The sequence below is a fragment of the Balaenoptera physalus genome (genome assembly GCF_965194825.1).
Source record: "Balaenoptera physalus genome assembly, chromosome: 16".
Classification (NCBI taxonomy): domain Eukaryota; kingdom Metazoa; phylum Chordata; class Mammalia; order Artiodactyla; family Balaenopteridae; genus Balaenoptera; species Balaenoptera physalus.
In genome coordinates, this window is record NC_138898.1 from 5,788,701 (window position 1) to 5,811,935 (window position 23,235).

At 53.4% G+C, this 23,235-nt stretch overlaps 1 protein-coding gene across 4 annotated transcripts in view; it reads left to right on the forward strand.

The window, feature by feature from the left end:
• BMP7 (bone morphogenetic protein 7) overlaps positions 1-23,235 on the forward strand; it is a 90,478-nt gene that overhangs the window by 60,067 nt on the left and 7,176 nt on the right. For 3 of the 4 annotated variants that reach the window (XM_082428158.1, XM_082428160.1, XM_082428159.1), the window contains exons 3-5: positions 1,610-1,758; positions 17,616-17,813; positions 22,559-22,635. In XM_082428158.1, the coding sequence (XP_082284284.1) occupies positions 1,610-1,758; positions 17,616-17,813; positions 22,559-22,635 (424 nt within the window). The remainder of the gene's footprint in view (positions 1-1,609; positions 1,759-17,615; positions 17,814-22,558; positions 22,636-23,235) is intronic. The other variant, XM_082428161.1, reaches the window with a different exon arrangement.

Genomic DNA, 23,235 nt, shown 5'->3' on the forward strand with positions numbered 1-23,235 from the left:
CTCGCTTCGGCCGATGGCTTAGTGAGTTATATACAATGGGTTTAATTCGCCAAAGGCTCTTAAATGATGACAACGACACTTGAGCAAAGGCAGCTTCCGGAAGACCTTCTCTTCTTGTATGGTTGCAAGCCTCACAGGGGGCCCGGTTCGGTTCCAGGCCTGCCTCAGCTGTGTGCTAGCAGTGTAACCCTGTGCAAACAGCTTTGCCTTTCTGAGCCTCTCTTCTGAGACCTGCACAGTGGTACAGTTAATAGTACCCACCTCAGAGAGTTATTGTAGGAACTCAGTGACATGATCTGGGCAGGCAGTTCAACCCAGGGCTTGGCAGGTGGTAAGTGCTCAATCAGTAGTTGGTACATCTGATAAGGTGTGAGCAGAGAAAATTCACCTGAATTCCCAGGAAAATTAGATCCCTCCAGGTATGATAGAGACTGTCAGTACCCTGGGGCAGGAGCTGGTTGGGTGCTGTTCATCATTGGACCCACAGCCTGGTACAGTGTAGGAGCTCAAATATCCTAATTGACTATCGAAGGGCTCAAAATATTTAAACTTTGAATCCTTATAATTAAAAGTGCAAAAGAGACATTAAGATATTTTACATACTAGAATTCTACTACCTAGGAATGTAAAAATCCATCCATCCATCCATCTGTTCATCCATTCATCCATACATCCATCCATCTATCCATCCATCTTCCATCTATCCATCCATCCATCTTCCATCCATCCATCCATCTATCCATCCATCCATCCATCCATCCATCCATCTTCCATCCATCCATCCATCCATCTATCCATCCATCTTCCATCTATCCATCCATCCATCCATCCATCCATCCATCCATCCATCTTCCATCCATCCATCCATCCATCCTCCATCCACTACAAGGTCAATTGTGGTTTTACCCATTTGGCTACTACAAATCTGAGGAAGAGAGAATTAAAGGACTCCCTCTATTAATGATGTCAGTCTGCATGGGGGTCCACCTCCTAACACTTGGTGGGCTCATGAAGAAGTTGCACAGTGTGGAAATGAGGAGCGTCTGCACTGGTGCTCAGCTGCCTGGGCTCAAACCCCCAGTCTAGCAACTTCCTGGCTACATGACCTTGGGCATGTCATGGTTTTACCATGGATTCATGGGAGATGATAGTACTCCCACAGCTTAGGGTTGTGAGAACTGAATGAGAATGTGTGTACCACACTGGGGACAGCGCCTGGCGAGTGGTGAATAAGCCAACGAAAGGGGACTGCTGTTCCCTGAGACTTCCGGCCTCACGGAGGCTGTGAAATTGCTGCCTTCCTGTGCTCTGTCTCACTGGCATCCCCCCTAACGAATCTGAAGGGCGCATCTGTCTCGTAGCAGCTCCCTGTCTCCTGCACGTATCTCTTTACACCTCTTCTGCATTCCGTCTCCCCACCACGGCTGCTACCTGGGGATCTCCATGGCTGGCTCTTGGTCTGATGAACCCACTTTGGGGGGACTGACAGACCTCCTGCCAGCTCCCCTGCCTCACAAGGTCCTCCTGTCCGCCAGTGGCTGGCTGGCTGACGGGGGCACCGAGCCATGACCTGCTGACCCGGAGCCTGCGTCTCTCTCCTCTCTTGCAGGGAGTCGGACCTGTTCCTGCTCGACAGCCGCACCCTCTGGGCCTCGGAGGAGGGCTGGCTGGTGTTCGACATCACGGCCACCAGCAACCACTGGGTGGTCAACCCACGGCACAACCTGGGCCTGCAGCTCTCGGTGGAGACCCTGGATGGTAAGTCCCCGCCACCACGCCAGCTCGTGCCGGTGCGGCCCGCAGCCGTGGACTCGAGGAGGATCTCGGCGGTCCACGTGCTCGTCTCCATCAGGACCAGGCTTCCCCTGCCCCCTCCCCCGTCAGTACTTACTGTCCAGCTTTTTGATCCAAAACGAAAGCAGTCCCTACCCCTTTTGCATAAGATGATTACACAGTTGGCCAGAGCTGGGGTGGGTGAGGCCTAGTTGCTCACAGCAGCATGGGTGGCCTCCCCCTGTTCAAAATGCAGACTCTCTGGCCCGTCCCAGGCCTGCTGCATCAGAACCTGCACTTTAGCTGAGCCTCCGGTGATGCCCGAACATAGAACGTGCTGATGCAGGCTCCTTAAACTCAGGACACAGGACATCCTGGGGTGTCCTGGGCATTGTTGGATGTTTAACAGTACCCCCGGCCTCTACCCACTAGATAGATAGATAGCCTCTTCCACTTGTGACACCCAAAAAATGTCTCCAGACGTTGCCAAGTGTCCCATGCGGGGCACAGTTGCCCCGGTTAAGGACCACCGCACTGATACGAGGCATTAACCCTCTTCCAAGAGACTGAATGTGGTGCTGAGTCCCAGATACTTGGAGAATGCGCTGTCCGCCCGCCCTCCCCCAGCACCTCCCCTGCACCCCACGCCCATCTTTTCTGAGAAGGGCAGACAGGAAAGCGCGTGCGGGACTAGGGTGGGCCCGGCTGTGCCGATCTCTCCTTCCCCAAAGCATATTTCTTATTAAGTGGGGATGCCTTTAGGGTGGGTAACTTCTTCCTTACACCGGTTTACAAAAGAATTATTTTAGAATAGGTAATACATGTGCCTGGCTCAAAATTCAAAAGTTACAGCCCTGTGCAACAGTGAGTAGTTTCCCTCTGACCTCCTTCCTCCAGCTGCTGAGTTCCACCTCCCAGCGGCAGCTATCTCCACGTTATTGGGTGTCTTTCTGTTCAGAGATGCATTCTGGGTATCTAAGCAATTACATATAGATCCCGCTTTCCTTTTTTTTTTTCCTCCCACAAATACTATCATAGTATATACAGTGTTGTTCGCTTTGCTTTTTTCACCAGACAACGTATCTCGGAGGTTGGTCTTTTCTCCGCTGTTAAAGAGCTTCCTTAGTCTTTAGAGGCTGTTGTGTCTTTGTGTACGTGTGGAGTGGACGCAGCTCTGCCGCTCACTCACTGTGTGACTTTGGACAACTTCGCCTACGTCCCAGAGCCTTGGCTCCTCATCTCCAACCCTTGGGTAATAAGAGAGCCTGGGTTATCAGGTTGTTCTGAGAATGAGTGAGTTAATACAGGAAGAGTTTTAAAAATAATGCCCGAAGGTACAAAGGAATTCCCTGGGACTCTTGCGAAAATGCAGATTCTGTTTCAGCAGGTCTGGGACGGATGGGAGGCTGTGGTCCAAACAGCCCCCAAGTGATGCAGAGGCTGCCGGTCCCTGGACAGTGCTTTGAGTAGTGAGGGCTGAGAACAGGGCCCGGCTCGTAATACACGTGCCCTAAATGAGAGAAGTCGTTGTCGTTGTTGTTTTTGTTGTTTTACTACCACCAAGAGTAACACATCCAATCCACCCGGGATGGACGTCTAGGGTTTTCCCATCTTCCGCTCCCATAAACAGGGCTGCAGTGGAGAACCTCAGCGCACATGTCCTTGGACACTTGAGTAGGTGTAGGTCTAGGAACAATTCCTGAAAGTGACATGTCTGTAGTTTTTTTTTTTTTTGTAATATTTTATTTATTTGTTTAGGCGGCACACAGGATCTTTTAGTTGCGGCATGCAGGCTCTTCGTTGCGGCACGCATGTGGGATCTAGTTCCCCGAGCAGGGATTGAACCCGGGCCCCCTGCATTGGGAGCTCAGAGTCTTACCCACTGGACCCCCAGGGAAGTCCCTGTTTGTAGTTTTGATCAGTATTGCCAGTTTACCCTCCGGAGAGGTCTTTCCATTTGCACCCGCCACCGGCAATGCACGAGGGCACCCGTGTCCCCTTCTTTGTCGGGACAACCTCTCAAATGTACCTGTCTTTGCTAATCCGATAGATGATGCGTGGGATCTTGTAGTTTTGCTTTGCTTTTCTCTCCTCTGTGCGAGGCTGGGCCCTTTCTCGAATACGCCGTTTGCAGTTCCCTCCCTGCGAACCTCTGTCTCCTCTGCCCATTGCTTGCATAGGGTGTCGGTCTTTTTCTGCTTTATATTTTAGGGACATTTTGCCCTTTGCGATTTGAGCTGCAAATATTGTTCCAGCTTTTAGTTCTTCTTTTTACTGTGGTTAATGCTGGGTTTGGCTAAGTGGATTTGGAAAATATAGATAAATTTTATAATGTTTTCCCCAGAATTATCCGCCTAAGGTCACATGCTATGTGGGAGGGGGCCACAGAGTTTAGGACCACACTTGTCTTCTTTCCAGTCTGGTCTTCTTTTTACTGATGGTCTCCCCCAGGCTCCCCACCCCTCCAAACCTTCCCCTTTTCATACCCCTGACACTTTATAGTGGGGTCCTAGAAGATGCTGGAGTTTCCCATTGCTCTATAGTGGGTTGGCAAACTATGCACGGTGGACCAAATTCAGCCTCCAGCCTGTTTTTGGGTGCCTGTGCGCTAAGAGTAGTTTTCAAAATTTTAAATGGCTAAGAAAAATTTTAAAAAGAAGAATATTTTGTGACACATAGAATTATAGGAAATTCACGTTTTGATGTCCATAAATAAAGTTTTATTAGTACACAGTCACACTTACTGGTTTATGTATATCACCTGGGCCTGCTTTTGTGCTGCAGCAGCAGAGTTGAGTAGTTGTAACAGAGACGCTATGGCCCACAAAGCTGAAAATATTATTTTCAGAAATACTATTTACAGAAGGAGTTTGCAACCTCTGCTCTATACCAGAATTTCTCAAACTGTGTTCCGTGAAGAGTCATGATCAGTTAAGTGCAAGAAATGCTAGGTTGGATAAACTAAACAGGTTTCACTGCAGGACTTATCAGAGCCTTTATTTTGCTGATATCCATTGTGAATCTCCTGATAGGGTATACAGCATAGAAGAATTCCAAACTTATTTGGCGATAGAATCATTCAACCCTTGTTTGTCCTTAAAAGCCCCTTTTTTAAAAAAAAGTGGAACATAGTGGAGATGAGGCACAAATGAGGCTAAGGGAGACTTGATTGACCTCTTCAGAGTGACCGTTTCCCTGAACTTGTGGGTATTGGGCTTGACCTGCCAACTTGATCCAGTGGGTCATGTGCTCCTTTATCCTGCCTGCCTTTCTGGCTCAGGGTGGCACAGGTTTGGTTTTTCTCTTAAGTGACACTCAACCCAGGCCTGCCATCCCCTTTCTCCCCCACAGTCAGGGACTTTGTCCCCCTTTTGCCTCCAGCGTCTGCTCCCCCCAACCTGTGGCTGAGGCTCAGTGTTTACTGACGTGGCACAGCCTGATGGTGACATGGGCTCGGGCTCAGGAGCTGGCCAGACTCCCCAGGTTCAAGTCCCAGCTCTGCTGTTTCTAGCCACATGACCCAGAGTGAGTCACTTAATGTCCCTCATCTGGAAAATGGGGTTAATAATAGTTTCCACCTCCCAGGGTGGTTGCAAAGGATTAGATGAGCTCATGCAAGTGAAGAGCTTAATTGCTTAACATGTGGTAGCTGCTAAGCACAAAGTAAGTGCTTTCTGCCATTGTCTCCTGTGATCCTCACCATTACCAGCGGGGCAGATGCTATCATTAACATCCCCGAGGGACAGGTGACGAAACTGGGGCCCCTGAGAGGTGCTGAGGCCTGGGGACCCCTCTCCATCCAGGGGGAGCGTAGCCTAGTGGCCGCAAGATGCTGCCTAGAGCCAGGGTAAGGATTAGACGCCATGCCCCTGACTTGATGCCGCATCTCCTCCCCTCCTACATGGGGCCCTGGGGGCCGGGCATGGATGCTGCCGCCCTAGGACCCGGCTTGTCCAGGTGCTGTGCACGCCGACGCGGCAAGTTTAGCCTGGTTGCCTGGGTCAGGGAAGGACCGCCCACCCAGACCGTCAGGGAGGAGGAAAGTATTCAATGGCCAACTGGGCGTATGAGTTTTTACATCTTTTGGGGGATGAGATAAGAAGCAAGTGAGCCCAGCATCTCTGAGACCACAGGCTCCTGGCTGGGACATCGTTTCCCTCCATGGTGTTTCTCCCACGTGTTGTCCGTCACAATCCCCCTGGGTGGCACACTGAGCATGCGGATTCCCGGGCTCCACTCCCAGACCCACTGATGGCGATTCCCCAAGGATGGGCCCAGGAATCTGCCTTTTCTCACAGGCTCCTTGTAACTTGGGGTCTGGCCCAGTGATAACACTCTGCCCCGTGTTTTGGGGTACCCTGTTTATAAGATGGTGCCTGGGCTGGCCAACTCCATTCAGGTCTAAACCTGAGTCAGAACCTTTTCATGTTGGATGCCTACACGGGTGAAAGACCAGCAGGGGCTGCTGGGGAGTCCGTGGATTCTGGGGTGCATTTGATGGGCAGGCCGATGCGCACATACTGTGTGCCAGCCCTGTGTTGCCTGTAGGGACAGCCGGGCCCCTGCCCTGGGACCACCTACTAGCATTAACCTAAACTCCGACAGCACCTGGAGAAGACGGGGTTTCAGGGCGTGGCACCCGTGCCCAGCTCCCAGTGCCCCGTCTGGGAGGGGAGGAGATGGGGCACTGAGTCGGGGTACAGCATCCTGCAGCCACTGGGCACCTGCCAGAATATGCAGCCAGGTCACCTCCGGGGCCTCAGTTTCCTCACCCATACAATGGGCACGTTGATGATAGTAATTCGGGCCAGCTTGCTTAGTGAGGCACAGACGTCACAGACCCTCTTTCCTGATATTTGGTGCGACGTGAGGTGAGCCCCAGCTCACCGGGTCTCCAAATGCGGCCTGAGACCACCCGGGAAGCGTGTGCCTGTTCCCCCTTCCTCCAGCTGCGGCCCTTCTGTTAGTCACCCCTCGGAGTAGAGCGGAGCGGCACAGCTGAGGCCTCCGCCAGCCAGCGAGCCTGTGTGGGGAGAAGCCCGTAAACCCCCTGGGCACCTGGGGCTCATCAGGAGCCCAGCAGGGAGCCTCGTCTCATCTCTGAGGACAGGACGCTGCGGGAAGGAGGGCTGGCGTCTTCTGTCTTTCCTTGTACGGAGGACAAGAGGGGAGGCAGCCCCTCCACCTCCCAAGCCACACAGGCTGCGGCCCCCTGAACCCCCAGGGCAGTGGGAGAGGGGAGAAGAGGCACCCTGAGCAGAGGGGACCTGACACCAGTGTGGAGGGCTCGCCAGCTGGCAAGGGGGCTGTCTAGGCGGTGCCGGTGAGAGCTGTGCCCTCGCTGCCGGCCAGGCCCCGTGCCCAGTTCTGGTACAGGACAAGAGTGGGGACATTCTGGCGGCTCCTGCACTGACTCCAGTGCCCGATAGCCTGATGCTCCGCGGGGCGGCCTCATGTAATCTGGGACGGCTGGTCCAACCTCCTGATGCCTTGTCCCTTCATCTGTTCCTCGGGCATAATTATGGCTGGGAGGAAGAAAAGAGTGAATTCATGTAAAAATGCTGAGCCCTGGGCCGGCACCCTGTCCACATGCGTGAGTGTTAGATATTATTATTGCTGTTATCGATGTGTTTAATTCTCACAGTGACCCTGCCCAGGTAGCACGTTTGTTATGGCCAGCATCTTACAGGTGAGGAGACAGAGGCCGAGAAGGCCAAGCAACTTGACTAAAGTTACTCTACTCCCAGGGTAGACCTGGGCTTTGCTGCAGATTCTGACTGACTCCAGACTTGCTCGTTGCTGGAAAGCCTTTCAAGGAATGTGGTCACCAGTGGCCACACCTTGAGGGGCAGTGTGTAATTAACAGGCCCCTGCTGGGTGCACGGCTGGGCCACCCAGACAGAGAGCCTGGGACCCTATAGCATCCTGGTTTCTGCCTGGCTCTTCTCTCCACATCCCTTTCCTGGGAAGAGAGTTTGAAAAAGGACCCGGAAGACAGTGGGCTTCCCACAGGACTAAGTGGAGGAGGCAGCGTCTCAGAAGTGGCCAGGGGGTCCTCCCTGCATTCAAAAATGTTAAAACTTGGCTTATGACCATCTTGGTATAACGATGAATATAATCCTGGCTGGATTAAAAATGAAAACATTTTCTCCAACCCTAAAAAGTTCATGTTTTTTCTTCTGATTTTAAGAGACGTTATAACGTTTTCCCAGGCCCCTAAAAGTGCTGTGGGTCTGGCCACGGTGCCTGACGGATCCCAGCCTGTAGAGCAATGTTGAACCTTCCCAGCCCCAGCACCTGGTGGTCAGAACCGGCTTCCTACAGTCAAGAGCCTTTTGCCCGTGTTGAAAGCACATTTATTCACTCAACAAACATTTGTGTGGAGCTATGATGGACCCGGGACTGTGGCAGGCACCGGGGCTACGGCTTGGATAGGACAAGGCTTTTGCTCACATTCTCATAGGAAGAGGCAGATGGTGAAGGGACCATATGCTGAAGGTCAGGGATGAGGCCCTGAAGACAAGTTCTGAGGTTCCGAGGACGGCTCCGGAGGGCTTCCTGCACACGGTGTTCCTGGTGCCGCTGTCCATCCCAAAGCGGCGGGGAGGTGAAGACTGCTTTGGGCTGGAGACTCCATCGTCTTTGCAGATACAGAAGCACCTAGTCCTTTGTTCCCAAGGCGAGGCCTCCAACATCTTGTCCTCGTTGACAGGGTCTTCCTCCTCTCCCTTGTCCACAGAAGAGATCACTTGACGGCTCAGGAGGCCCGTGGTGTCGATCGGCCCTGGCTCTCTGATCCAAGAAGACGAACTGGGGGCCTCATTTCCCCCTCCCACGCTCCCTCGCTGGGGGCCTCCAGCTGCTGCTCGACATCCCCGGAGCTCCAAGACCAGGAGGGCCCCTTCTTCTGCCTCCAGGAGGGCAGACGCAGGCACATCCTGGACGTCTGCATGCAAAGAGGGCCTCGAGCTTCTCTCTGGGGCCCGCGAGAGCACGTATCCCTGTTCTTGATCATCCCAGATGGGATCAAATGGGATTGTGAGGCATTTAAAGGATTGAGGGCGTATGCCGTGTAAGTGTGATGCCGGCCGCGGCAGCTGAAGACGGGACCCGGGAGTGAGCCTTCGCCCACGGAGGCTGCGGAGACGAAGCCCCGTAAAGCCGAGGTTGGTGAGCGATCCCGCCCACGGCGCAGCTGGCTTCCAGGTGCCTTCGCCCTTGCGATTGCTTCACATCCTGTTTGTCCAGAAGCCTAAGCAAGAGAGCGAAGAAGAGGCCTTGGTGACCCAGAGGCTGGGCTGGGAACTTCCAGGGCCAGTGGGCAGTGGCGGCTGGGGAGGCCTTAGGTAACTGGGCCAGGCAGATGTCACAAGTATTAACTGCGTTCTCACTTGTCACTCAGGCCTTGGTCCATCAGAAGTGGCTGGAATTAATGCGTTTTGCACAATCAAGGAGGAACATTCTTATGCTGTGGGCCTCCGAGGGGCACCCGATGGCTCTAGCCCTGGAAAACAGAGAAACCACAAGAAAACCAAGATGCCACCCTCTCTGTGGGCGAGTTACATCCCCTCCTTCCCTAAGAGGCCCCATTTGTGCTCCCTGCCTGCTCCGGGGCTCTTCTGGACTGGGCGTGCTCTTTCTGCCCAGGCCGCCCAGGCCTGCCAGGGGTGGCCTGATGCGCTGGCTCGTCCCTGTCCTCAGCTCAACTTCCCGGAGCCCTGCATCCACAGCCCTGCCCACCTGGCTCGCCTCTGGAGGGACCTCCCCTCAGAGCCTCGGTGGATCCTTCCTTCCCCTGGAGGCCCCCGTAGGCTGCCCACATCCGTGCCTGGGCAACCTCTGTGTGTGCGTTGGGACGGGGTGCGTCCTGTGCGCTGTAGGATGTTCAGCGGCAGCTCTGGCCTCCACCCGCTTGATGCCAGTAGCACCCCTGCCCCAAGCTGCGAAAACCAAAAATGTCTCCAGACGTTGCCAATGTCCCCTGCGGGGGGCGGGCTCACCCCTGGTTGGATGCACCAACGTAAAGCTTTGCGGTAAAGCAGCACAAGGGAGTTCTTTGGGATGCAGGAGCTGCTCTGTATCCTGAGAGAAGTGGTGCTAACGTGAACCTATACACGCGTTAAAACTGACAGATCTGGATACCAAATAAAAGTCAATTTTACTAGATGTTAATCTGAAAACTAAAATTTAAGAAAAGCCAAAAAACAGGAACAGAAACAAAACACTTACTCTGCTAGAGGCAAGCCATGAATCCTAAGGATGAAGAAATCGGCAGAGTTGTTACCTGCTTGTTGGGTGGGCCAGAGACCCCATCATGGTTGCTACAGTATAGCAGGGTCAGTTACCATCATAGGCCAAGAAAGGCTTTCTTTCCTGACTTAAGGAGCACCTCTTGGCAGATAAAATACAGATGCACGCTTAAATTTAAATTTCAGATAAACAACAAATAATTGCTTAATATAAGTTTGTCCCACATATTGCAAACGTTATTCATTTATCTGAAATTCAAACTTAACTGGGCATCCTGTATTTTTATTTGCAAAATTGGATAACCCCATCCTTGGGCAAATCTTCAGGGTTTTTTTAACCTATTAATCCTTGTCTAGAATATAAATCTTTTTCAACTTTCCCGAAGATACAGGCCTATGTTAAAATATTACGTGTATCTTTTCTTCCTGCCTAGCTTAATGAATTCACCCACCTCAGTCCCTCTGCCTAATACGTTTGGCCTGGCTCCCTATTCAGTGTGGCTTGCTCTGGAGGTTTAAATACAAATAATCAAAACAAATACTTGCAAGTGCTAAGTGAAGCCTTTATATTGTAACAGCATAAAACGAAAAGGAATCCCTCTCTCAGCTAACCCACAGGTCCTCTCCCCCAGTGTAACCTTTCTCTGCTCTTTGTGGGAGTATTAAAACAGAAATAAACTTTACGTATATACATATCCACATATGTTGGTATATGCTTCAAATTTCTTTTCTCCCATGTGGAATCACACTGTATCATGTTCTGCCCCTCACTTGGCAGCCCTTCCTTCTGTCGGTCCCACGAGAGCCTGGACCTGTCTTGTCCCCGTGGTAACCCCCAGGGTGCAGAGCTTTGCTGGGCTCGGGGCGTGTGAGCCAGGAATATTTGTAAATAGATGAGTAAATTGTTTAGGTGACTGGTTGGTACTTCATGCCCGTGCCCCCTCATTTAATTATCGTGTCTTAATAAAGCACCACATTGTCTGTGGGTTTCGCAGCGAAAAACTTGACCGCAGTAACTTATCTTTGCATGTCTGTGCTGCCTGGCTTACTTTAGGAAGGGTATATGTAACACCTGGCTCTCGACCTGGGACGTTTTGCCTCCCAGGGACGCTTGGCAAGGTCGGGAAACATTTTGGGGATGCATTTTTGGGAGCAGCCAGGGGTGCTGCACCTCCTGCAGTGCCCACGACAGCACCCCAGAGGACCATCAGCCCAAACGCCCGGTGCCAGGTGGAGAGGCCGGCTGTGTTTGCAATCGCCTGCTTGGTGAACGTGCTTTGGGCCCCATCTTAGAGCTCTCACCTGTGCAGGGACGGTGGGTGAAGGGGACCATCCCTGCCCTGAGTTACTGAGCTTCTGGAGGAAGACAACATGTGTGCAGGGCCCCGAGAGACCGCCCTGAGCGTTACGGGGGTCCAGAGGAGGGCGTGGTGGGAGGGGGCTGGTTTCTGGACCTCCACGCGGCTTCCTCTCTCCCCACCCTATCTGTTCGCCACACACCAGCCCCAGGGGGCCTCTCATCACAGAACTCTGGCCATGTCCCCCTGCCAGACCTAGAACGTGATCCGAGGCCCCGCATGACCCGGCCCCTGACCGGTCCCCCCCTTGTCCCTGAGCGCATCTACCTCTCTGGTCAGCTCCTGGGGGCTGTCACCTTGTTTGCTGCTGTACCCGCACCTGGCACGGTGCCTGGCACACAGAGGGGGCTTCATGAATCGTTGTTGACTGAGCTGCTAAATGAATAAACAAGTTGTTTGTTCAAGCCTGGGACGGAAGAGGATGAGGCAAAGGGATTTCCAAATGCGAGGCCCCTCTGCAGCTGCAAGAGACGAGATCAGCATGTGTTTCATTGACGAGGAAAGATGTCCACAGTACATTGCCCCCAACCCAGGTTTATGTGAATCAGCAGGGACACACATCCCAGTTATGAGGAATTGCACACACGTGTTTCCGTGTGTCTATACGTGCATGACGGGAATGGCTTCACGGGTGTGTGACCTGCACAGGACCCTGTACTAGGACCCCATGTTTGGTTTGATGCTCTGCTGTCTCCGTCTTGCGATTTTTAATAACATTAGGTCAAGAGGTCCTGCATTTGCACTTTGCACTGGGACCCGCAGATTCTGTAGCCAGTCCTGGTGCCCGGGGACGGCTGGGAGATCAGTCCATCTTCTAGAACCCCAAATGGGCTGTGAACAGGAGGACCCACTTTCTTCTCTGCACTTTGCTCTGGTTGCAGACACCAGGCAGAGTTTTTATAACCCTCCCACCCCAAGAGGAAGCCAGGGGGATGCACTCAGTTCAGGGTCCTTCATTCCACATTCTTCCAAATGACCGTGGTCGCATAGTTGACGTTTCAAGGAATACCAGGGAGATGAAGACCAGCCTGGGAGAAAGCCGTCTCCTCTCCACCTCCAGGTGGCTCTTTGCGATGTGGTCCTGGGCCAGGGGAGCCTCCGAGCTCACATGCAGCTCCCACCCTGTGTTGGGGAACCTTGACCCCTTTTTAGCACATGGGGCAGCCCAGGACACACTGGTGTGAAGCTGAGAACTCAGACTTTGGCTTCCAGCAGAACAGGGTTCGAATACTGGCTCCACCACTGACCTGCTGCAAGGCCTTTATCGCGGGAGCCTTGTTCCTCTTTGAAAAGTGACATCACGATGTCTGCCCCATGGGGCCGTGTAGAGGGTTGGCTGGGCTGTGAGCTCTCGGTCCACTGTTGGCACAGGAGACGTGTGTTCATTTAGTAAACGGTCATCAGGAGCCCACGAGTGCCAGGCACTATGACGGACATCCTTATACTGTTTATTAACGAAAACTATCCCCCGGGGTTTGGTTGATGGGTCATTCCTACTCCTGTTTTTTTTTTGTAATTTATGTGCTTCAAAAGTTAAGATATAATTCACATACATGGAATTCACCATCTTAAAGGGTACCGTCTAGTGCTTTTTAGTACATTCGCCTTGTTGTGCAGCCATCCCACTGTCCAATTCCAGAATATTTCCGTCATCCCCAGAAGACACTTCCTATCCATTAGCACTCACCCCATTCCCTTCCTTCTCCTGGGCCCTGGCAACCACTAATCTACTTTCTGTTTCTATGGATTTACCTATTCTGGAAATCATACAACATGGGATGTTTTTGACTGGTTTCTTTCACGTAGCATAATGTTTTCAAAGTTCATACATGTTGTAACATGGATCCGTACTTCATATCTTTTTTTTTTTTTAAAGAGTTTGGTTTTTATAAATTTATTTATTTATTTATTTAGTTTTGGCTGTGTTGGGTCTTCGTTTCTGTGCGAGGGCTTTCTCTAGTTGTGGCAAGCGGGGGCCACTCTTCATCGCGGTGCGCGGGCCTCTCACTATCGCGGCCTCTCGTTGTGGAGCACAGGCTCCAGACGCGCAGGCTCAGCAGTTGTGGCTCACGGGCCCAGTTGCTCCGTGGCATGTGGGATCTTCCCAGACCAGGGCTCGAACCCGCGTCCCCTGCATTGGCAGGTGGACTCTCAACCACTGCACCACCAGGGAAGCCCTTCATTTCTTTTTATGGAGAATAATATTCCATTGTATAGATACACCATGTTTTGTTTATCCACTCATTAGCTAATGGACACTTGGGTTGTTTCCACGTTCTGGCTATTATGAATAATGCTGCTGTGAACACTTGTGAACCTGTGTTTTTAGTTCTCTTGGGTATGTACTTAGGGATGGAATTGCTGGGTCGAATGAGAGCTCTCCATTTAACTCTTCGAGGAACTGCCAAACTGTTTTCCAAAATATCTGAGGCATTTTTATAACCCCATCAGCAGTGTAAGAGGGTTCCACTCTCTCCACATCCTCACCAATACTTGTCTTTTGTCTGCCTTTATTTTCGCCATTTTAGTGGGAGCGAAGTGATATTTCACCGTAGTGTTCCATATGCCTGTTTTTTGTTGAAGGTGAATGTCTGTTGTGGTGACAGTCAGTTTTACCTTGAAAGCTTTCATCTTTTCTCACACTTGGTGATAGAAGGGGAATGGTCCACACCTGCCCTGTGAGTGCCTGCTCTCTACCAGGCCCAAGATGGCTTGCTACCCTGTTCCCTAGTTCTCCAGCCTCTAAAAAAGGGGCAAGGACAACCCTAAAATGGCAACTCGGACTGAACAATCAAAGGGGTTTATTCGTTTGGCTGGCTGGGGCAAGAATCAGCTTCAGGAATGGTGTGATCCAGTGGCTCGGTGATACCACCAGAGATCACGCGTGTCTGTTTGTCTCTCTGCTCTTCCTTCCACCAGGTCAGCCCCATTTGGAAATGTGGTCTACTCGTGGTTGCCAGATGGAAGCTGTTTCTGGGACTCTCTCCATCCCTCCTCCCTCAATGCTGTCCAGGGAAAGAGAGGGCTGCTCTGGACTTGGAAACTTCCAGGATACCTGTGCTCCATTCATTGACTAAATTGGGTCATGTGCCCGTTCCTGAACCAGTCGCTGTAGCTGGAGGGTTGGTTGCCACGTATAAGACCGCAGGTCCTGCCCTCTATGGCCAGGCTGGAGTCACTCTAAGGCACGGCTGCCTAAATAACAATTGGGTGGGGTAGGAAGAAAAAGAGGGCATGGGTGAGACAAATGGCATCATCCCTATTTCACAGATGAGGAAATGGAGGCCCCAGCACGTGACTTCCCCTCTCTCAGCCCACACAGGCTGGTCAGCGGCAGATGTGGGTTTCAAGCCCCTGGAGACCCTCCTCTTTCCTCTCTGTCTGCCCATGTCTCAGCTGAGGCTGTGAGTCCCTGGACGTGGCTGTCCTGACAGTGGCCAGAGCGAGCCAGACACCCTCCCTCGGATGCACGGCGACTGCCAGCAGTGCTTGTTGGATTCACTGGATCTGGAACAGCGTCAGGTTTTCAGGGAGGCATTTTTATTTTGCCCTAAAAGCCTTCCAGGGGGGACACAATTCCGAAGGGCTCGGCTTTAATGGTTTCTTTTATAGAATCATTCAAATTATAGATGGGTGAACTCGAGGAAACCCCGCTAAAGAATGCAGGAAAGCCGGCGTTAAAAGGGACTAAGGTGAAGTAGTGGTGGGTGAAGGAGCTCGCTCTTTTAAACGTTTGTTGTTAAACAACCAGAGTGAACCCCCTGCTGCTGATCTGGTCCTTGGGAGGCTGGGTTTCGGGACATCTGGCCCGTCTGGAGGGCTCCAGGTGAAGCTGATTCCAGATGTGGATGGGCCCAGGGCCTTCAGAAGCACTGCTTTCGCTGACCTCTGACTCTTCTCACCCAGCTTGCAGGCACCATATTTGTTGTGGTTAAGCCGCCTCACCTGGGTTCAGATTCAGCTCCCTTGTTTCCAAGCTGGGTGTCCTTGGGCAAGTGATTCAGCCTCTCTGAGCTGTTTTGTCATGAGTGAGATGGGCTTTCTTTGTCCTCTTGCTTTACCTTCCTTTGGAATACTTATCACCACCAGATGTGATGTTAAGTATATACTGGCCAATGGTCTCATGGTTGCCGGAGCTGGTAGCCTGTTCTAGGCCCCCGTCACACTCGACCCGCCCGCAGAGCACAGGACACTATGACTGCTTCATCCGCCTTCTCCCCCAGAATCCAGAGCCCCATATCCTCCTGGCATCCCCCTTTCCTCCTGTTCAAGCTTCTTCCAGATCCTTCCCCGCCGGGCACTCGTGCACAGCCTCTGCTGCATTCCCCGGATCTCTCAGGTGGAGACAGGGCATCTGGGCTCAGTCCTCACGTTGCTTGTCTAGCTACACACTCTCCCCGGGGTGCACGCGTCCAGTCTCCGCTCCGGCCTGGACCGCTGCCCTCAGCTGGTGGTTAGTGAGCACTTCCGGTGTGCAGAGCTCTGCTGGGAGGAGCGTCTGTGTGTTGAATGGCGGAGGTGGGATGCGAACCCGGGAAGGCGGGCCCTGGGCCAGAGCGCGTCTTGTCTCCAAGGCTGTCTCTCCCCCTGGATCAGGAGCCAGGCCCGGGCTGGAATGTTCTGCTGTCCACTGCCCGTTTTCCTTGTGCGTCTGTTGGGGATTTCAGACAGGAGCCGCTCAGTCACACCGTTTTGTCCTCTGCCCTCCCCTTCCCAGGTCTTCTCCCCACGCCTACTAACCCCGCCTTGGTTTCCCCACCTCCTGAAGGGTACATGGGGCCTCCCTGTACATTTTTATCACAATTTCCTGTGAATCTGTAATTATTCCAAAACAAGACATTGAAAATAAAATAAATTCTAAAGATGGATTTAAAAATGAACCATCGAGGATCTGAGGGTTTGCGGCCGCCTCTGCCCTCACTGCCCCCCGTCCTGTCCCTGTCACGTCTTCCTGCGCTATTCCGTCGCCTCTGCCTGGACGCGCACTTCCAGCCTCGCCCCCTGCAGTTCAGTCTCCCGCAGTGGCCTGGGTTGGTCTTTTACAAACAATTCCAGCTGCCCACTCCTCAGCCAAACACCCCGTGGTTTCCACTTCATGCAGACAGGGTGTGTGTCCTGGGACTTAAAGCAGCAGAGCTTTATTCTGTCACAGTCAGGAGGCTGCAAGTCCAAAACCAAGGTGTCCTGGGCCACACTCCTTCCAAAGGCACCAGGGAAGAGTCCTTCCTGGCCTCTTCCAGCTTCTGGTGGCCATTGGTGTTCCTTGGGCTCTGTCTTCACACGGCTGCCGTGTCTGTGTGTGTGTGTGTGTGTGTGTGTGTGTGTGTGTGTGTGTGTATGCATCTCCCTGTCTTCACGTGACCTTCTTCTAAGGACACCAGTCATTGGATTAGGACCCACCCTAATCCAGTATGATCTTAACTAATTACATCTACAAAGATGCTATTTTCAAATAAGGTCGCATCCTGAGGTTCTGGGTGGACGTGAACTTGCGGGAGTAAACGGAATGAAGGTAAAGGGCTTGCTGATGCCCCCAGGACCCTGCGTTGCTTCTGCCCCCTGCTGTGCCCACCACTTTTCCCCTGAACTCCCCCGGCCCTCTCGCCCTTAGTCTCTGCTCCAAGAGGAGGCCAGTTTCCTCACTGCCCCCCCGCCACCTCCGGGCCTTTGCCTTTGCAGTGCCCCCGTCCCTGACATCCATGTGGCTCCCTCCCTCGCTGTTACCCACCTCTCTGCTCAAGAGGTCCCTCCGCGCAGAAGGTGGCAGTCACTGGGGCTGCTTGTGACTGCTCCCACCCCCCTGGGCACCAAGCGGGACTGACCCCACCCTTTGAATTTAGGTGGATCACATGACCTGATTTGGCCAATGAGATGTGAGTGGAACTTGCACCAGCTGGAGTCCTTCTGCAAACCTCCTCGTCCTGCCCCTCCCCTGCTCCATTTGTCTCCACACACGTATCACCACGGGCTCCCTGCCCTGCGTGTTTCCTGGCCGCCTTCCCCACCAGTGGGCGCACCCAGGGGCCAGGGAGTTTCCTCTCTGTGGTTCCCACCGTGTTCCAAGCTCCTAGAGCAACCTGGCGTAGGGTCAGAGCTGAGGCCACACTTGCGATGGACGGGTGGTGGGCGCGCGGATGGGTCGTGAACCTCGGATGAACCGGCGTCTGTGCAGCCCTTCCCACTAACCGCCTCTCCTGTAACCGCTCCTCTGTGCCTTTGACTCCTTCCCGTCTAGGGCAGAGCATCAACCCCAAGTTGGCAGGCCTGATCGGGCGGCAGGGGCCCCAGAACAAGCAGCCCTTCATGGTGGCCTTCTTCAAGGCCACCGAGGTCCACCTCCGCAGCACCCGTTCCACGGGGGGCAAGCAGCGCAGCCAGAACCGCTCCAAGACACCCAAGAACCAGGAAGCCCTGCGTGTGGCCAACGTCGCAGGTACGCCTGGGGGCTGGAGGGTTAACACATGGACACCCCCCCCACCGAGGAGCCCACAGGGGGCCCCCTGTGGGACCCCAGTTGGGGTGGGACTCAAAATCCATGCATGTGCTTGACAGATGGTTCTGGAACCAATGCAGCAAGAAGCACAGAATCCCTTCCACCCCAGAGCTCACCATCTTCAGGGTATAAATTGTGCCATAAATTCATTTCGAAATGCAAGTAGCAAAACATGAGTATAACAAGATGCCAATCATGTAAATTTCTAAGCGGACGAAACAATAGCTACAAATAAATGGAGGGAAGACTTCACACCAGCCTCCGGAGGGACAGAGGCTGCTGCCCGGGGAGAGGGGAGGAGGAAAAGAGGGGAGTTTTCTGTATCTTTAATTTTATTTCTTCAAGTGAAAAACATTTGAAACTCATGGCAAATTTTAACACTTGTTGAATATGGCTGGTACGATTTTCTTGTGGAGCCGTCCCGGCTCTGGGTTCATCGTGACCTGGGAGAGGCCTGGGGCTGGTCGGAGGAAGCGTGGAAGGGGGACATGGGGGTGTTTAGAAGGGTGATGGTGAGGTGGGAAAGGAGCCGCCGCCCTCAAATTCACTTATATTGTCAATAGCTTCTTCTGCCTTACCTGGACAATTTGGAAATTTCTGTTCGTTTTCCTTTCCGAGGGAAAAGAAAATTATAGTTACTGTGGTTGGTGATATTTTTAAGAGCAGGTCATCCTGCTGGGTGGATCCTAGTGGGTACGTGTGGCTCCAGAGTTTGTGTGGAGAGATTTTGAATCTGAAAGAATCTTTAGATTCTCTTCTGGCAGGTGCATCCATTCTTTTTTAGGCTGCTCAAAGGGAATCTGTGATCCCGCAAATTAAAACCCAACTGAATCTCTTCATTTGTATTAGGAGCCTCCTCTGCGCTGGGCTCTGGGGGGCTGGGATTCAACAGTGAAAGCCCAGCCGTGGTGCAGAGATGGTTCAGGATGGGCAGGAGGCTGCCGTCCTTCGCAGCCACACTGACACCAGGCCGGGGAGTTGGAATGTGGTGACGAGGGACTCTTTAGGGGGTGGTTCAGAGAAGACTTTCCAGCTGAGAGCTCCGAGGCGAGCTGGTGCCCCAGGGGCCAGGCCGGGTGGGCTGGAGGCCAGCGCTGCAGGCAGTGGGACCTGCAGGTGGAGGGAGTTTTTGTGGCAGCTCTGGGAGGGAGGGTGGAGCGGGGCAGGCCACGTGGCTGGGCTGGGGAGTGTCCTCTCGGGAGCCACATCTTGAGTTTGAATTTCATCCAAAGCAAATTTGGAAGCCTTTGCAGAGTTTCCAGCTATGATGCAGGGTGGGGTTGATAAGAAGCTCATTCTGGCTGCTCTGAGAATGGTGGGGAGCAGGGCGGGGCACTCAGGGAGGGTTGGAATAGGAAGATTTGTGAGAGGCTTTTCTATATCAATCAGGCAGGAAGGGCTAGCAAACGTCATCCCCGCAGAGACTCCCGTGGTTCGGAGGTCTGTCAGGTGTAACGGTCTAACCGAGGTAATGAAAGGGGAGGGACGGGTCTCAAAATCTTAAAATTGGACACTCAGCTTCCCCCACTGCATCCTCACCAGACCCCCATCAGGTCTCCACTTACATAACCCCACAGGACGGAGCTCTCACTATCTCACGTGGCAGCTGTTCTACCTTGCCTGGGGTCTACTTCCTTGCTCTGGATTTCTACTTCCTGGCCCTGTTTGAAGTTCATCTAAACCCTGCCTGGAAGTTTAATTTTAAAAGAACACCGAAGCCTGGGCCCCGCTGCAGGCTTAGTAAACCAGAATCTCTGAGTGTGAGTTTGTGCACACGTGCCCGGTTGAAGTGCTGTGCCCCCTGTGATGAGCTGGGAATCCTGCTGCAGGGCCACACGAGTAGAATCCTCTCGCCCACGGCAGCCCTTGTGTGCTGGAGAGACACGTCCTGCAGGCCAGCCCCACCCCGCAAAGGCCTTCAACTGCTCTTCAGACCGTGTGGTTTGGGGTGAGAAAGTGGGTCCCTCGCCTCCCTTCCACTTGCTTCTCACCCACGACTGGACCCCACTCCCTAGTCGTTAGGCGTTTTCACCAGACGACCCACGGGGGTGGGCGCCGAGCCCCAGCACCGGTTATAACTTGGCAGCTGCTCAGGCCGGGCTCGCGGAGGTGCGTGAGCAGCAGCCCCTCCACTCCTGCTGCCCGCCTGCTGCGGCCTGGGATGGGTGGGCAGGGCAGGAGGGACGGGGGAACTGGGGTTCTACTTGTTGAGCATCTCTTTTCTTCCCTTTCCTCGTCTTTCTGCTAATAAGAGGTCAGAGTGAAATAGGAGTTCCAACCACTTCTTCCTGGAGCAGCCATGTTCCAAGGAGGCCTGAAGGACCCAGGTGTCTGAGGTCCCTGATGGCAGGGCCAGGGCCCACCCCATACTGATATGCCCACAGCTAGCTTCATGAGCTGCTCTTGTCCTTGGTCTGTTGGCCCTTGGGCTTCAACATGAAGCCACATATCATTGCTTTGTTTTCAGACAGGGTTGGGAAAAGTGGCAGTAAGGTCCCTACTCGCCCTTCCTCTGCTCATGGCAGACATTGCTAATCAATCCTGGCACATTCTTCTCACCGAGCCCGCACAAAGCTTCGGATCCTTCTTTACTCAGGGCAACAAACAACCAGCAGTGTTGGCCCTCCACGCACGCCTTCTTTGCCACATCCCTGGCCTAGGCTAACGTGCTCAGACCTTTGTCTTGTTCAGGTTGCTTCACACAACATCACCGGGCTGAGGCTGCTCCCCCCTCTCCCCCCTACCTTCTGCCTCCCTACAGGGAAGGAGGGGAAGAAGGCTTGTGGGGCTGCCGCCTGGGGCCACAGGCACGGCCACAGCAATGGAGGCCTTCCTGGATTTCCGCTCAGTGTCTGTGCCTTCCATATGGCACAGTGAATGGTCCAGGAGGTTCCTGGGCTCGCCTCTGATGGTTCCCTTGACCTTGACCTTTGTATATCGATGACCACCTGGCCCTCCAGCAGCCCTACTACCCCTGCAGCTGGTTTTCTCTCTCTCAAGGCCCTCAGGCTAGGTCCCAAAGTGGGGAAGGGGGGCCCAGGACTCCTCATTCCTGCTCCATCCTCCCTAACCTCCCCACCCCCAGCCGTGGAACTCAGTCCAGCGAAGCAGACCTCCCCCCTCCGCGCTGCCGGCCGCTGACCCCGGCGCTGCCTCCTCATTCCTGGAAGGCTCTAGTGCCTGCTGCCTGTCCCTCTGCCAACCGCCACTCCCGTCCTGGTTCTTGCCGACCTCCTAACCCTCCTCTCCATCCTGCTCCGTCCTCATCCTGGAATCGCCTCCCTTGGATTCCTCCCTGGCCCGCCCTCTCACTTCCTTTGTTCTCACACGAGCATCACTTCCTCGGGAGGCCTTGGTTAGCGCCCGTGGCACGGACCCCTCGGCCGCCCTTCCTGTCCTCCTCTCCTCCCTTAGTTCCTCCACGGTGCTCATCTAGATGGAACGTAATTGGTGTTTCCTCATTTGGTGATTATCTGCCTCTCTCGCTGGAAGATAAGCCCCTCAGTGGCAGGGCTTTGTTTTGTTCACACTTGTAGCTCCACTGCCCAAAACAGCATCTGCAAACCTGTAGACATTAACAATTTGTATGAATGAATGAATCAGTGACTCACCAGGCACCAAGGTCATGAGGGCCCGAGATACCCGAAGGTGGGTGCTTCCCCCCCCCCAGTCTATGCCCCCCTCACTGAGATCCTCTCACTGCTTCTGAGTGTCTCCTAGGAGCCAGGATCCCTCCTAGAAAGACACACGCAATTCTGTCGTAATCAATTGTGTCCTTTCCTCATTGGTGTGTACATTTTAAAAAATTGCTTTTCTGAACTCTAGACATAAAGATACGTGTACAGTTGGGGATATTCAAAAAAGCTGATAGGAAGCCCCTGGGAAGTTTTAGGTGGAGGAGAGACAGGTCGTGGTTAAGAAAAAAAATGAATCCCTCTGGCTTCTGGGTTCAGGAAGGTTGTGCAGTGGCAGGTGTGTGTGTATGTGTGTGTGTGTGTGTGTGTGTGTCAGAGAGAGATAGAGACAGAGAGAGACATAGACACAAAGAGAGAGATAGAGAAACAGATTTCTACGTGTTTACAAGGGCTCAATTCCTAACCCAAAGTTCCTACAAACTTTACATACTTCTGGAAAACCCCAGTGCATCATTTTCGTTCCTCAGAGAAACCTCAGTATTGTGTTTTTCTGGAAGGTCAGTGGGACTTGACTTTTTGCCCTCTTATTTCTTCTCGATGGTGGGGCTTTGTCCCAGGCCCTGTCCGTGTCTCCTCCTGCCCGCTCCACGGGGCTGAGCATGGTGAGGCGGGCGGGCCTCACAAAGCGAGGTTGAGTGGAAGCAGCCCCTCTGGGCAGCCTCTTGCAGCCAGCGTGTGGGAGGTGGATGGAGATGGAACCCACGCAGATGTCAGCATCCAAACAAGAGAAAACAGCGTCCACAGAAGGGTCCAGAGAGAGCTGTGAGCCAAGACTGCGTAAGGGAGACGGGGACATTGGTACCTCCCTTACAGAGGCCGTTTGCTGGGGATGGAAATGAGTTTTGAGGCTACAGGTGCTTGAACGGCTTCTGTGTCAGGAAGGTCACCCTCCAGCTTTCAGAGTTTGCTTGGGATCACACCACTGTCTTAGATTGAGGAAACTCTAATCTGTGTGTGTCTCCTTTTCCTCTCCCCGGTGCTGCTCCTCAGAAAACAGCAGCAGCGACCAGAGGCAGGCCTGTAAGAAGCACGAGCTGTACGTCAGCTTCCGGGACCTGGGCTGGCAGGTAAGGGGGTGGGGGGTGGCTGGATCGGCCCCGGATGTGTGAGGCCTCTAGTGTGGGCTCCCCCGTGCTCCCCCGGTGGTGGGGCTGGGCCCCACATGTGCAGTGAGCCGTGTTTCTCATCTCTTGAGACTCCGGTATCGCGTCCTAGCTAGAGGCTCCAGGGATGCCCCATGAAACCCAAGAGCAGAAACATGGTTGAGACTCAAGCTAGAACCAGAAACCCAAACAATGGGGACTCTGGACCTCATTCTCCACGTGAACCCCATTTCCATCCTGCACTGGCTGCTTCTCTCAGACATGGCCGAGTCCGTGTGCTGGAATCCAGCTGCCTGGGGGACGGGCTTCCACCCTCTGCCCTGTCTCCTCCTCCTTCCCCCGTCTGTGATTCCAATTCCCAGAGAAGGTGCTGATTGGCCCAGCTCGGGTCAGGTGCTTGTTCCTGAACCAATCAGCTGTTTTAGGGCTGGGATCATGTCCTAGGACCATGGCTGCCCCTCTGGAATCATTTGACTGGAGCAGGGCAAAGGGCAGGGGTTGAATCCTAGAAAAAGAGTTATCTCCACTATTTATGAGTATCTATGACATTCTGGGCCCTTTTCT